The sequence below is a fragment of the Phodopus roborovskii genome, unplaced genomic scaffold (genome assembly GCF_943737965.1).
Source record: "Phodopus roborovskii unplaced genomic scaffold, PHOROB, whole genome shotgun sequence".
Classification (NCBI taxonomy): domain Eukaryota; kingdom Metazoa; phylum Chordata; class Mammalia; order Rodentia; family Cricetidae; genus Phodopus; species Phodopus roborovskii.
The window spans coordinates 3433448-3448645 of NW_026126485.1; the positions used below are offsets into that span (position 1 = coordinate 3433448).

The 15198-nt window shown below is 39.4% G+C and overlaps 2 protein-coding genes across 2 annotated transcripts in view; one reads left to right on the plus strand and one right to left on the minus strand.

Moving 5' to 3' along the window:
• Gpr137b (G protein-coupled receptor 137B) overlaps positions 1-1171 on the plus strand; it is a 30227-nt gene extending 29056 nt beyond the window's left edge. The window contains exon 7 of the mRNA XM_051194739.1: positions 216-1171. Coding sequence (XP_051050696.1) covers positions 216-327 — 112 coding nt within the window. The 3' untranslated portion in view covers positions 328-1171. The remainder of the gene's footprint in view (positions 1-215) is intronic.
• A 7819-nt stretch (positions 1172-8990) lies between these two features.
• The window catches only part of Ero1b (endoplasmic reticulum oxidoreductase 1 beta), a 37323-nt gene continuing 31115 nt past the window's right edge, over positions 8991-15198 (minus strand). Inside the window, exons 13-16 of the mRNA XM_051194747.1 lie at positions 14550-14619; positions 13765-13851; positions 12402-12535; positions 8991-9792 (exon numbers count right to left, since the gene is read on the minus strand). Of these exons, the coding sequence (XP_051050704.1) occupies positions 9732-9792; positions 12402-12535; positions 13765-13851; positions 14550-14619 (352 nt within the window). The 3' untranslated portion in view covers positions 8991-9731. The remainder of the gene's footprint in view (positions 9793-12401; positions 12536-13764; positions 13852-14549; positions 14620-15198) is intronic.

Below are 15198 nucleotides of genomic sequence, written 5' to 3' on the forward strand. Positions count from 1 at the left end.
TAGGATTCAGACACTTTTTTTTTTTTTTGCTAGTTTAGGTTCTAGTAGTTCAAATTTCTGAGTACTGCAGGGTTCAGTAGACCTGAACAGAGGCTGCCAGCATTGTGTGTAGCTGGTGGGGAAATGGTATTCAAGACACAGCATGAAGATCTCAGGTCTGTTGCCACATGTACACCATACAAGCTACTGAACTCCCTTTGTTTGTTTGTTTAAAGTTTTGCTCCAGACTACTGTGATTGGGGACAACAAAGTAACAGCTCCCTGGCACAAGCAGGACCTTTGCGACAAGACTCCACTTTGGATGCAGACAAGCAAAGGCAAGGGTAGCACCAGCTGATAGGCCTAAGTCCTCTGTTGAAAACCTTCAGCCGGACAGACGGATGACAGCTGAGTTTTTAGGCACTTTTCCTCATGAACCGGGACTTCACTTTTTTGCTATAGCTTTCTCGTGGCTAGATAGGACTAAGCAATAATTTAGAGCGATAAACCTCACTTTAGTATTAGCAGAGAGCCTGGCTATTTTGGTGGGTATAATTTAAACTTTTAAAAGAGATTCTGTACTTTTATAAAGATGTATTTTATATAACTTAAATAATAATGCTAAAGTATACTAGGTTTTTCCTTGATTGTTACTGCAACGTATGTTGTAGTTTGCACAGATTTTCATGCATAATTCACTTTATAACATATAGCATAGCATACGTGGTCTAATAGTTTAAAGCTTTTGGACAAAAGTTTCTTCAATCCTTACCTCTGAAGGTCACTGAAGGTCACTGTGATTGTGAGCTCCACATTGGTGGACTCCTTTAGCTGCCACTCCAGTGTTGAAGGTTAAGAGGAAGCAGAGAACCACGGTGTGTACATGACTGGCTTCACAGTAGTAGTCTCTCTTGAACTTTGCCTGAAGTCTGGTGCTGCTTCATCTGAGAGCACTACGCTCTCCAGTACCAAGTGGATACTGTCAAGATGTAGTCATCGACACCATTCAGCTGCCTTGGCTGTGTGGGTAGCCATTTTGTATAGTTTTCTTCAGCCCAGTGTAACTGAATACTCACTACCTCAGTAGAATGGCCAGACTGCCTTCCCTGACTCAGCTAGTGCTCACTATATAGTCAACCAAGAGGTCCCTAACAGAGTGTTAATAAGTATTTCTGGCCCTCGAGCTAAAGGACTGTGGACTCCTGACAGCTTTTCTCAAAAACATACCTGTGATTTGTTTGAGACTGACATGGTGCTCACTGCCTGTTATTCTTAAATAGTACTCTGATGGTCTGTTAAAAGCTGCATATATGAAAAAGTGGGCTCTGCCTATGTGGTAGCAGGACCCGTCTCAGCCAGAGAGCATTCCAGACAGTGATCCCCATGTGCTGTCTCGGAGCTCCCCTGGGCATACTCTGGAACCAAAATGGCCATCCTGGAGGCTGGATGTTCTGGCTTCTCACAAACTACATCTGGTCACCAGAGCCAAAAGACAAGTCTCTCTCACAGGATATATAGCCCACTTTACACATTACTCCTACTGTCCTAGAGTTTGGGAAAAACCCATCTTGGGGATTTAATAGGGACAAGCCCACTCTCTATTTTGATGTATTTAAGATTGGGATCCCAAGTTTTTAAAATGGGTCGTGATTGGGTTTTCATTGTATAGAACACAAAGTTGACCCTGCATAGCTCCTCACCAAATCTTTGCTTTTGAGTATGAGAAAACATCTGGGTTACAAGCCATTTAAAATAGTTATTTGTTAGGGCAAATTCTATACGAGTTGTCTAAATCAGTAGTTTACAATAAAAGTGTATAATACAGCTTATTTATCACTATACCTGCAACAATTAGCTTTTGTACCCTCCTGTGTCCTTGTCTCGAGCAAGTCTGTGTCAGTCAGCAGCTAAGGGCAGGGCTTTCTGATTAGCACAGCATCATCAAGATAGTTGTGTGCACTCATTTTGTAGCACATGCACACTTTATAGTTTGTTACTGTAAGAAAACAGGCACCCAGCATAAACCGACGAGCTATATGATCCACTTTTACGATAAAGTTGTCAGCATGCATGTTTATTTATTGGAAAGGAGAAAATTATATGTCAATTCAATTTCACTGGCTACAACTCTCAGATGCTGTTACCACTGGCTGAAATATAAACACAGTGGCTGTGGTTCTCAAGCAGGGAAGGAGGTCTGAGCTGTTGTTGAGCCTTCTCCCTTACTTCCTGTTAACAAAACTGCTCTTACTGTGATTGAACCCAGGGAAAGAAAAGTTCACACACAACACCATGAAATTAAAACCCTGGTAATATTAAAAGCTTAATATTGCATAGGGCCAAGCATGGTATTATGCTTTTAATCCCTGCACTAGGGCTATAGCAATACTCTGAGATGAACAAGTACATGGGACAGAGAATTACCACTGAAAATGTGGTAAATAGGGCATCAGCATTGAGGTCTGCTGTAACAAGGATAGGACACACACATTTTTGACTGCTGGAAGAGTCATTTGCCCACACAGCTAAGAATTCTGGCCAAGCCATGATCATACCTGTCATTGACTGGCACACATTCCTTTAGACAGTTAACATACGAGTATTATGAATTGTCAACTGCACGTTATTACAGGATACTTCCCAGTCACATTTAGGTTTTGTTTTCCCCTATGGCTACAGCAAGGATAGAATCCAGGGCATTACTCACATACAGCAAGTGCTCTGAAACTGAGCTGTATCCTCAGCTTTAGCCAACTCTGTCTTGACTATATCAGACACACTCATAATAGCTGTTCTGGTCCCATGTTTATTCCCTAGTGGCTAGCAAATTCCTCCTTAACTAAAACTCAACTGCTGTTTGTGGACAGTATTATTGAACCCAACACTGCACCCCTAGGAAGAGCAAAAGAAGCATTAGTCACTGTTATGGTGCTTCTGAAGCACTATAACAATCTCAATTGGATCTACAGAGTAGAGTATATTTCTAGAATGTTGTGTACCCATATGCATGGGTACCTGCACAGTGATCAAACCTAGGCCTTACACCTGCTAAACAAGTGCTTTGCCACTGAGCCACACATTCCAGCCTGTCTGTTCTACTATAAGGTTTCAAGTAATTTATCAAAATTTACAAGTCAACTATTTTAGAGAAATAATCCTACTTTCACAGTCTAAACAGACTAATGGCAGAAACATACCAGTGTCCACTTCCACTTTGTCCAGACTGTATGAGCTATTCACAACTTCTGATGGGACCAGATGGGATCTACCAAAAGGAGCAGGCTCAGATCAGTTCTCAGCAAAGGCTGAACTAGTAAGACAAAGTGAGAGAATGTCTTAAATGGGACTATGAAGACAGGCCATGCAATTCAGTATCTACTGGGTGTACTGTGCCGGACTGGGGGTTGTCATAAGTTTGGATTTGAGATCATAAAGAGAGGATCACACACTAACTTCCTCTTAGTTCCTGGTAGACATGAAAACCCCTCTCCCAACAACCAAAATACCTGGTACCTGCTGTGGCCATTCCTGTGCCCCAAACTATTGGGGTCCCATACCTTTGCCTCCTCTTTGCCCTGGGATGGTTTTGTGTTCAGTATGGACTCATGCAACCTAGGCTTTCAATCCTTGGATCCAAATGTAGGGTCTTGGCAGCTCCTATAGGCATCAATATCTGCCTTCTCCAAACCTTGATCTGTCCCTGCTGTTTTCTGATGTATCTTACCAGTGGCAGCTTTCCCCCAAGCCTCATCTGATAACCCTCAAATTCTGATTTTCTATACTCTGAACAGAACTGGAGTTTAGAGGTCCACTTTATCCAGCTTATATGAGCCTCAAAATTCCTCCCTTTCTACCAACCCTTGTTCACATAGCTGTTACCCATGATTCTGACACCCACTAATCTCTTCCCAGTTGTGTTTCTTCAAGACCCTAACTATAGCATAAAAGGGTGCATGCATTCAGATAAACAATGCCTTCCCAGAGCTGCTGTGTCTTCATGTACTTTCCTATAAATAAACTCAACAGCCCCGTCCAGGCTTCAAGTCTACAGGGCAAGGGCCTGTCAAAGGCTTTGCCCAACTGTCTGCAGGTACATCCTAGGCAGGATGGTCAGAAGAAGGCTTGGTGAGACCCTGACTGGTAGCTGTCAGATGGCTTTTCCCGAGTCAGTATGCTGGCAGCACCAGGAGGCAACCTGTACTGCTGGCAACATTTTTAGGTGGCACATGGCCTCAGTGGTATTTCCTTCAGGTGCAGTCTTACTATAAATGGAATGGAATCTGGTTGGGCTATGTAAGGCTGAGCAGGAGTGTTTGTTTCACTCATTGCTATATCCCCAGACCCTAGCAGAGTCAAATCCCATTCTTTTCATAGCTGCCCTTAACTTGCACTTGCACTTTTACCAAGTTTAGCACTCACTGAAGGGCTCCCCCACTTATGAGTCTTTAACAGATATTCAATTTTTGAACAAATAAGTGGATGAGGGAGTTATTTGTTTTTAATCTATGAAGGTAAGCCCCAAATCATTCTTGGGACTTTGTCTTACAACGTGAACTGTGACTTCATGGGTGCTGTGTCACAGCTCTATGAACTGCTCCATTTAGTGAGAGTATACACAGAATTACCCCAGGCGCTCTTTCCCATGTGAGACTGAGTTAGAAGAATAAAGACATCAAGAGGTTGAAAGTACCTTCATATCTAAGGATGTAACCTTAGGCAGAGGGCTTGTGCACATGTAGGAAGTGCGGGGTCCAATCCCCAGCACAGCGTAAAATGGGCATGATTGTTTACACCTGTGATCCCAGCACTTGGAAGCTGGAGATGAAGATTTTTATAAGTGGGAGTTTGAGGCCAACCTGAGACACACGAGAACCTGAAAGTAGTCAAGGGAAAGAGACTGCCCCCCCACAAACTAAACAGTATAATAGCATTGTTACACTATAAGGATTTTTTTCAAAGCTCACATGGAATCAAACAGATTCTAGGAAAAACAAATCAAAAGCAATGAGAGGGTATGGTCAATTGGACACATTAATAATAAATTCTAAATCACAAATAATGTGTGGGCTTCGCCTTAAGAAAAGATCAAAACACTCCCATCAGTGTCATTTAACCAAGAGTGAGCCCAGATTTGAATTATCTGTTTCATCCTCCCTGTGTCTTCTGTCCTCATCCATCCCATGAGTCGGTTCTATCAGTCTAAATCTATGCCTGCCTGAAAGCTGTCTTGTAAATCTATCCCTGTGTGTTCATCTCTTACAAAAAATGGCTTTGCTCTTTATTGAGCATCACTGAAGGCATCACATGGGGAAGGAATGAGAGACACTTAACAAATCTTTAATGGAGTTCTACAAGGGCTCAGTCACACACTCCAATTAACCCCAACTGACCCATATAAACAATAGTGTTTGAAATACTGTTATCAAGCAATATTCAAATGTTGTGTTCAACATTTATGGTGGACATTCATTTTAGAAGACTGCTTTCAACTTCTGTATTTGCTGTTTTCAGCAAATGATACAATACACATGCATTACTCTGGCTCAAGGACACGGAGGAGTATAAATCTTAAGATTATAGCTGTATATTAGGAATTCCAAGGGCAAGTTAAAGGCAGGTTAAACCAACAGCCAAGTACACAGTAGGATAGCTGTCTTAAGTCATAAGTGCCTGAGAGTATACTGACTCTGGTCATGAGGTCCACCAAAAGTTCTAGTCCAGTCTCTAAGAATGTATAATTTTATAATATTGCATCACCATGAGAGGACTGAGAACTAATATTAAATGTTACTTAATTAAAACAATGTCTACTGATACATATAGAAAATGGGCTGATGAAATGGAACAGAACCTAGGTAAAAGAGCTAAGTCCATAAAGATATCAAAAGATCTGTCTTACCTACACATAGCCTCTAACTAGTCATGGAAAAGATGGGCTGTTCAACCAGATTACCCTCTGGGTAATAAAGGAAAATAAGGTTGATTTCTTAACCTGTATTTTGTACTAGGATCCATTCCAAAGAATAAGAATTTAAAAATGAAAAAGCAAAGCCATCAATACTTCAGAAAAAAAAATATCAGTGGATTACTGTTCAATTTTAAAATTTGAATACCATCTCTGATGGTGATGATGTTGGTGAGCAATCATGGTCAAACTGTTGGTGGTGACCTGAACTAGCCTCTGTGGAGGGCAGATGCACGTATACAGTGGGACATGACATGTGGACAAGGTCCAGAATCAACTCAAATGCCCCAAAACGGCACTGCTCAACTAAATGGCACAGCCCATAGTAAGGGTTCCAAGCAACCACTAAAGTGAAAAAGCTATCTGGTGCTATGTGGCCATTGAAATATTCAGTGATAAAAAGCAGATAGTGTGTATGTGATGTCACTCTAAGAAAAGATAGAAAGAAATAAGGATCTATATTTGTATATGTTGGCATTTTTAAAAAGAGGAATGGATGGGAATATAAAAAGCCAAGGGAAGAGGGCATGTGTGTGCACTGTGGAAAGCTGAGAAAACATTGTACTTTTGGTATAAAATATGTTTTTTAACCATATGAATGTACCACCTATTCCGAAAGTTAAATAAAACAAGCTTTTTAAAAAAGCCTATGGCTCAATACAAATCAAAGTTCCTTCATTTTGCTTGAATGGTAACACAAATGGCTCACATTATCAGGAAAGGCTCTTTAGCTATGCATTCTGGGGGCACTTTCAGGGTCCACCATTGTGAGCGGTGACTAGGGCTGAGATGCAGAACTCATCTGTTTTTCATGCCTTAGCAAACAACTATACTTACCACCTAGTGTGCTGGTGAGGAGCTGGTACATGTGGAACCCTCAGCATAGGCTGCCAGCACCCGCCATTGTGACTATAAGAAGAGTCCCCCTCAGACTATACAGACACATATTTTCTCCCTGATTCATAAGTTATAATCACATTTCCTTGAAAAAAAAAAAAAAACCCAAAGCAACCAAAGATTGCAGAAACATGTATTTTAATTCATGGTCTAGATTCTGGTGGGTACAACAGTGAATTATTTGGAATTCTGCTCAGAAAACTCAAAGCTGCACCTGTAGATGTCATTTCAAATAAAGGACATGTGGATTTCTGTGCTTGGCTTGTACTAAAGAATTTCCATGACACTGTGTACCTGGGTCTGAGCCTTTTGGTGACTAGCTATGGCTTCTGCGGGAACTTCAGTCTGTAAACTGCTGAGAGGCCTACTGTGAACTGTTTCCAGATGTCCATCTGAAGGCAATGCTGAGAAGAACAGCACAGTTGTCTTTCCTTTTATACAGTGGCACCTAGGCAGAGTCAAAAAATACGGCACAGCATTTCATACACACGATACAGGGGCCCAACATTTGACTTGTCAAGTTTCAAAACTGAGGTCTTCTTGTTTTGGCTCCACATAATCAAAACAGGAGGAATACTGAACATTGACCATTTTTTTTTTTTTTATGTATAATCTGTCTCACACAGATGCCATTAAAGGAAAACAAATGTAGGCCATTAAAGGAAAACAAATGTAGGCCACCAAAGGAAAATACTTCCTCTTCTTCGTGTTGATTATATCATCAGATATAATCATTTCGTCAGTTTTGCTGTCAGGTGCTAGGTTTGCACAGTAGGTGATGAGCATCTTGTTGCTCAGCTGTCAAGCACTTGAACTGTGTAAGTAATGCTCACATTTCCCTCCAGCACTGGTAACAGAACTGGCAGTCAGCCTCCTAACGTACTCATCACCAGGGTCAGCAAACAGCCTACAGTCTCTACAGTCCTCAGATATCATAGAAATGTTAGCCATGCACACAATCCTAATGTATGTAAAAGTTATCCAATGAATATCAACTTCATATATTTCCCTTACTGAGAAAATCCAGAAAAACCATGAGTACATTCTAACTTAACCATATCTTTTCAATTCCCCAGAATTCAATTCTATTAGTAGTCTTAGAATGTTCTAATACTACTTTGTGTCCTAAGCTTGAAACAAATCACAGTTAAAAAGTCAGCAAGTGGAAATGAAGATTTTTTTTTTTTCCTTAAGCGAATAGCTTAAAAACAATAGCATCTAACTGCAGTAATGGTAAGTGACATTACCAAAATGGCCTCTGCATTTAAAATAAAAATAGACAAAGTGCAAAACTGTCACATTTCCTTACAATCTAAAGGGACACTACAGAATACTTCTTACGGATGCACTAGCAAGGTCACTGCATTCACTTTGCAGACTTTTTGTCTTACAGTGGTCCACTCCCATCACATGGTAACACTTGCAACTCTTTCACAATAAAAAGCAAAGAAAAAGTGAAACCTTGCCTAAAATATTAATCAACCTTCAAAATTCACCACCATCAACAAAACATTAAATTTATAAAGGTTAGAATGAACTAGTGAGGCCTCAGTCCCCCATCACACCTCCATAGTAGATGACGAAGCATTGAGAGACAGGAATGAGCCAACTCAATAATCTGGCACACACCATGAAGTACAAGGAACACAGTTAAGACTTTGGCAGATAAGATGTGGGTTGTTTAAGAGCACTTACTGTTTACTTCAGAAAGACGGAATCTAAGGAGAAGCGAGACTTTGGACTCACATTAACTTCCACACAGATAAAAACCTTTCAAGTAATCCTATTATCCAATGCCACCTTCAAAAAGAAAACCAAGATTTAAAATATTTAAATACTTTAAATCCCAGATTTAGAAATTGACAATCTAGGGCTTTCAAGTCCTCCACTGTCTTAAGTCATACCAAGGACAGTGATCTTGGATGGACTGAAGATGGGTGGGGTGGTGGGGTGGGGTGACACTCTTGCTGAAGCATCTCACCAGACAGAGTCACAAAGAGGTAGAGGATTGCATAGATTGTGTTCAAAATCAAATATTGAAAATGCTTACCTTAAAACAGCGAAATTTGTGTATAATGCAACTAGCATTATAAACCAACAGTATCCCATTCAAATTTTGTGAATAAACAATCCATTAAATAAATAGGGCTTTTCATAAAATAACTGAAAATGTTTATAATTAGGAGAGGAACAAAGAGAGAAGTCAGCAGAAGGGGAGTTGTAGGCTTTAGGTAAAGGACACTCCACTCTTGAGCCAGCCTGTTGTACACAGGACATCTGGCCAAGTGAGCATGGGAGGACACTTACCCACCTTTACCAAGGCAGGTCCCTTTAGGCCAAAACCAAAGCAGCAACAGCAACTAAACATCTTAAAATGGTTGAAGTCCTGGGAAGTCATCCAGAACCTCTCTCACTAGTCACTGAAAGGCCTATTCATTATAGTGACAGCCCTGTATTACAGAAGATGACACACAGTGTTAGGCAAAGCTGAAACACTAACTACAGCATTGACAAATTTCTGTCACTGAGACCAGCCCTAGGCAGCACTGGTTCCCTAGTTATTTTTCTATAACAGACTGAATAGTCTTCTCAGGATAGACACAGTCATTTAAAGTTTGACAACTAGGAATGAAGGGTAATACAATACAAACAAAACCAATGTGAAACAAACATGGGGTTAGTATAATTTACAATTTTAAAGTATATACTTCATTTATAAATATCTCTAATTCATATTCTATTAAGGATCATAAATATTCAAGTGAACATTTGAATTTTCTCTTTAAGAGTTCAAAATTCTTGAAGTCTTAGACAGTCTCTCTGCTCAATGTCCAAGGCTAAAAGGCTTCACACAGTCCATTATGTCTACGGAGACATAGAAAAGTCTTCATTACCTCTTGTGCTGCAATAATGCTTTAAAGTTCTGCAATTCTCTTATGCTTGTAGAAAGCCTACAGGGGAAAAACAAGTGCATATTAGTGCCAATGTGATGTGCACACATTTCAAATACCTGATACTGGACCCTTAAGCTATATAACCTGGAAACAAAAATCTAAAAAAATCCAACACTGAACATTAAGAATTCCATTTTAAATAGATATGCTGTAACTCCTATTAAAAGTGACAAATCATAAGGCTTTGGGTCTTTGGACTTGCTTAGAAGGGCAAAAGATGCCAATTCATCTTCCCATCAAGACCACTGATGAGAGCCAGGAGTGGTTGGTGCACACCTTTAATCCCAGCACTCAGGAGGCTGAGGCAGATGGATCACTGAGTTTGGAGGCAGTCTGGTCTAAAATATGAATTACAGGACTGCCAGGGTTATAGAGAGAAACCCTGTCTTGAAAACAAGACAGTAACAAAAAGACTGTAAATGAGTGATAGAAACAGTGCTATGAATGGCTCACAAATATATGTTGTCTCCTACACAGTCCCTCCCAATTCCCATTTATGGCATTGTGTAAGTGATTATCAGCTCAATGAATAAATAAAGAGCTCAAACCAGAAATAAAACTCTGGGATGGTAAGAAATGAAAAACCTACAAATTCATTTTTCCTTATGTACAAAATTCAGAGTTAATGTAACAATTCCAGTATTTCTCTTCCACAGCCTAGTGATACAGTGTACACTACTTAACTACTCTTTTTCTTTACTCCAGTACTTGAAGAGTTCCTGTTTATTGAGCTTAGGAGGTTCCAGGCAATGATCTGAACCCATCAAGTATATCTACTCAATTAAAGAATGCAACAACAAAAGATAACCAGAATTTTGCTTTTACATTTTAGGTAAAACCAGGCTCAAAACAAGTATTTTTCCAAGATCCCCAGTAGGGTGGTTTGAATGTAACTGGCCCCATAATCTCATAGGGAGTGGCACTATTAGGAGGTGTGGCTTTGTTGGAGTGGGTATTGCCTTGCTGGAGGAAGTGTGTCACTTTGGGAGTAGGCTTTGAGGTTTCCTATGCTCAGGATACCACCCAGTGTCTTCTGCTGCCTATAAGATGTAGGACTCTCGGATATTACTCCAGTAACACATCTGCCTGCACCCCACCATGATAATAGACTGAACCTCTGAAACTGTAAGCAAGCCACCCTCAATTAAATGTTTTCCTTTATAAGAGTTGCTGTGGTCATGGTGTCTCTTCACAGCAATAAAAATCCTAAGACACCTACTAGCAGGTGCTGAGCTGAACTGCCAGCAAATAGCAGTCCAAGATCTCAAGACTCCATACCCTGTTTCCTGGCCAGCACCCCCTAGAGGAAGAATAGGCTCTAGATAGAGTTGAAGCTAAAAGGGGGGCATTTCTGAGAGCCAGTGAAATTTTGATGAAATGTTCAGTTTAATTTGTCCTTTCTTAATTTAATTTTGTTTGAGCTCAAAATGTTTGTTATTTAAGATCTTTTTTTTATTTCAAATAATTTGTATTTCACCTAGTTTCTTCTGTTAGTTTTCTTTAGATGTCAAAAATGTATAGGTTGAATGTTTCCTGAGACTTAAAACACCATCAGCTGCTAACTTGGAGGTTGTATCTCAATTAACACAAACACAGACATACAGAGAAGAACTTGGCACAGCAGCTCACACCCTAGCATCACTGAATTCCAGGTCAGCTTGCATGAGAGTAAAACCCTACCTAGATAAAAATAAGTATGTGGAGGAAATAGGCAAAGGCTTGGCATTAAGATGGGACATATTTAAGTTATCTTTAAGTGATCAGTCTCCTTTGAACTTAAAATCATACTCATAAAACATACACATTAATCTCTGTCACTTGGTTCCAGTTTAAAAATAAACTTTCTCCCATGATTTGACTTACTTTGCCCTACTGTTACAACACAGCATATTATTTTCTGATTCTTTTCCTTCTGCTCTTTAATCCTCAACACTGCATAAATTTCTCTGTAGGCAAATTCAAATTATTTTTAAAAACCATTTCTGATAAAAGAAACAAAGTGTGTGTGCCTACTTTTCTGATATCTGTGTGTATATCTCATATATGTATGTATCTCATAAATGTATATATGTATATATATCATATATGTATATATCAGAAAAATGGGATAAGAATGTATGGGAGAGGACTCCTCAGCTTAGGCAGTGTAGAGCAGAGAAAGGGTGTCATGTCTTGAACTACCTTCCCCATCACATTTCCCTTCTGTCTATTACTGTACTACAGCAGGCAAAGAAGAGAGTAAGCGGAGACTATTTCCCTCATGAAACTGAGAAATCAAACTGAAAAATACTGGTACTGGAAAATATCAGTTCTTCCTAGGACTGATAGAGAACTAACTGGCTGTCAGCATGGAGGCCACACTGAGCAATGAATAGAAGTTGTTGTTTTTTTTTTTTTTTCTTTTTTCTTTTGTTTTTGAGATAGGCTATTTACTACGTAGGCCATGTTGGCTTTGAAGAAGTCGTGATCTGCCTTCTTCAGCTTCTCAGGCTGGGGTTATGAGTGTGTGCCATCACACCCAGCCTGCCTTTGGGAGAAAAGACAATCTTTGCAGTATACTGAAATGTGCAGGGGAGTTAGGTCTCAGTTGTAGGTGCAATTCTTACCTTCCAAAAGCATTTAAAAGAGCAACTATTTCCTGCCGAGTAAGCTGGAAGCCTTTAGATGGACTGTTCTCCGGAAGCTTCTGGATTTCTTTTTCAGAGAATAGTATCTTCAAGGCAGTTCCTAAACCCTGAGTCTAAAGAAAATATCCATAAACTTAGACTTAACTTTACACAATAGCTACTATGAAGAACTACTCAGTAAGGACACTGAAAACCTTAAGAGGGAGTTGGAAAGATAGCTCAGTAGCTAGGAATGCTTGCTGCTCTTCATCCAGTGGCTCATAATCACCTGTAATTCCAGCTCCAGAGAATCCAACACCCTCTAACTGGCCTCTGTGGGTGCGCACACGCACATGAGTGTACACATGTACACACGTACACGTAAATAAAAACAAGACAAATAATCTCTTTTTCTAAGCCCTATAAACTGAGCTTTACAACACGTACTGGACTATGCATGAAGTAGTTTCTTCCCCTCTCACAGGTCACATGCACAACCATAGCACACTGCTCAGGAAAATTTGAGCAACCTGATGCTTGCTGACTGTGTTTCTGTTCTAGATTTACTAACATGCCTGTTTTTCATCATCAGAACCACAGTATGACTTGTAATCTTGAAAGCACTACTTTTTTGTAGTGCTAGAGGATCAAAGCCTGCTCTACCTCAGCTCCACACCCCCAGACTCATTAAATACAGTTGCTCCATTTACAACCCTTAGCAAAGGGTTCTAAGACTATTCAAGGTGACCCTACATTAAATTATTTCTCAGTACTAGAGGAAAACAAAATTTTGATTTCAGCAGAGCTGCCTTTAAAATAATCCTATCTCACCAGCACTGTATAATCGCAACAGGTGCAGAAAGATCACAAATTGGATGATGCTTTGAGTATAAAGCAAGACTGTGTTAGAAAAAAAAAAAAACACCCACATAAACAAAAATTAATTTTGCCTTTTGACTATCTGTACTTATCATTTTTGCAAGAAAATAAGATGCAAAAAATCAAGTACTCCTCTGTACACTGAAGATTAAGGTCTGCCCTACAGTACTTTTGCATTTTGTGCTAGACAGGCTTTCACGACTGAAACAAACCATGTCCAAAATTTGATGTTTAGGACTTATGTATTTTAGTTTGTGTATATAAAAATTCTTCATCCACAACCAACTTTTAAAGTGAATAGACACATGGACCTCCAGCACAATTTAGTAGTATTAATCTTTCATTAACAATACAGAAAAGCCACACTTGGATCTGCTTGTTTCCAAACACAAATCCATTGTACAAATAATAAATCTTTATAAAACTAAAGTAAGCAGAAAAATGTAGGGTTATGAACAGTCTGAAAAGGGAAGACCACACACACCTGCAATTTCCCCCATAATCTGCATTTATCACATCCAACACAGTCCATGATGCGGGAGATGTTCTTGAAATGTAACCGGAACTCCTCCTGGTAGGCAGAAAATACTGGAATTGGACTTGATATTAAGCTACACCTGGTTGAATCACATATATAAAACAAAGTTTTGAATTTTACAAATGATTAAGTTGTTTTTGACTTTGTACACAACACATTATATTAAAACAACAGACATTAATAGAAACTAACATCCATGGTGCATACTCAACCCATTTACTGACAAGGCACTTAATTAAGGGCTGAAAAGTTACCAGTGTGAGGCCTTTACTTGTAAGAACTGGGATGTTGCTTACATTGAATAGCTTCTTAAATTTAGTTATGGTATTTTCTCACAGCAGCAGAAAGAGTAACTAATATAAAGTGTAAGTCGGAAAGTTGGTCCTAGATTAGATCCAGTTGTAAATCACCCCTTAACACCACACTGTGACATAGGTAATCAACAACCAATGATCTCAATTTATAGCAAAATCTTATCAGACTAACATAAAAATGTTGGACAACTGGAAAAATTTGGATGAATTCGATGAAAACATGCCAGGCTGTGGTGGCATACACCTTTAATTCCAGGACTTGGAAGGCAGAGGCAGGCTGATATCTATGAGCTGGAGGCTAGCCTGGTCTACAAGGACAGTCAAAGCTACAAAGAGAAACCTTGTCCCAAAAGCCTCCTGCCCCCCGCCCCCCATAAAAGAAAATACAACAAATGGTTCCCACAATACCCCCATTACCTTTAATGACTTGGCCCCCTTTTTGTCACCTGCAAACATGGATTTCTCATCAAAGTGCATGGGAAAGGACCTGAAAAAATGACACGTAAGTAAACAATGAAAAGTCTAAGTACCTGTCTTAGAGCTCTGCTAGAATTTTGTAGCCCTACAAATATTTTAAAGTCTCCTATTTATAATGTAGGAAGGTGATATATGCCTACAGTAAGATACATATGACTTTGTAATTTATAACACTGCAGTATCTTAAGATTAGTAAAATTAACAGTGAAAAGCAATGCCAACACTCCATATTTTTGTATACTTTAATAGTACTCCTTCCTCATACACCTTTTCCTTCATGTTTGTCTTAGCACCTAATGGATATGTTTTACAGACTAAGGATGATTTAAAAGGTTATGTTCTGGAAGGTAGCTAATAATACCTTGTATATTCACTGTAATGTTTATATACTTACTATGACTCTATATGACTTTAAGTAGTAACTGAAATAATACCAAATCAGCAGAGCATTTTGATGCTACATAAAATCTTCAGTTCTTTATTAAAATATACACGGCCTATTTTCAAGTGCAAATACTTCTGCAGCCAAGCTTCAGGGAGACGTTTTACTCAGCATCTATATAACTACCTCAGTAATTTTGTTCCCATG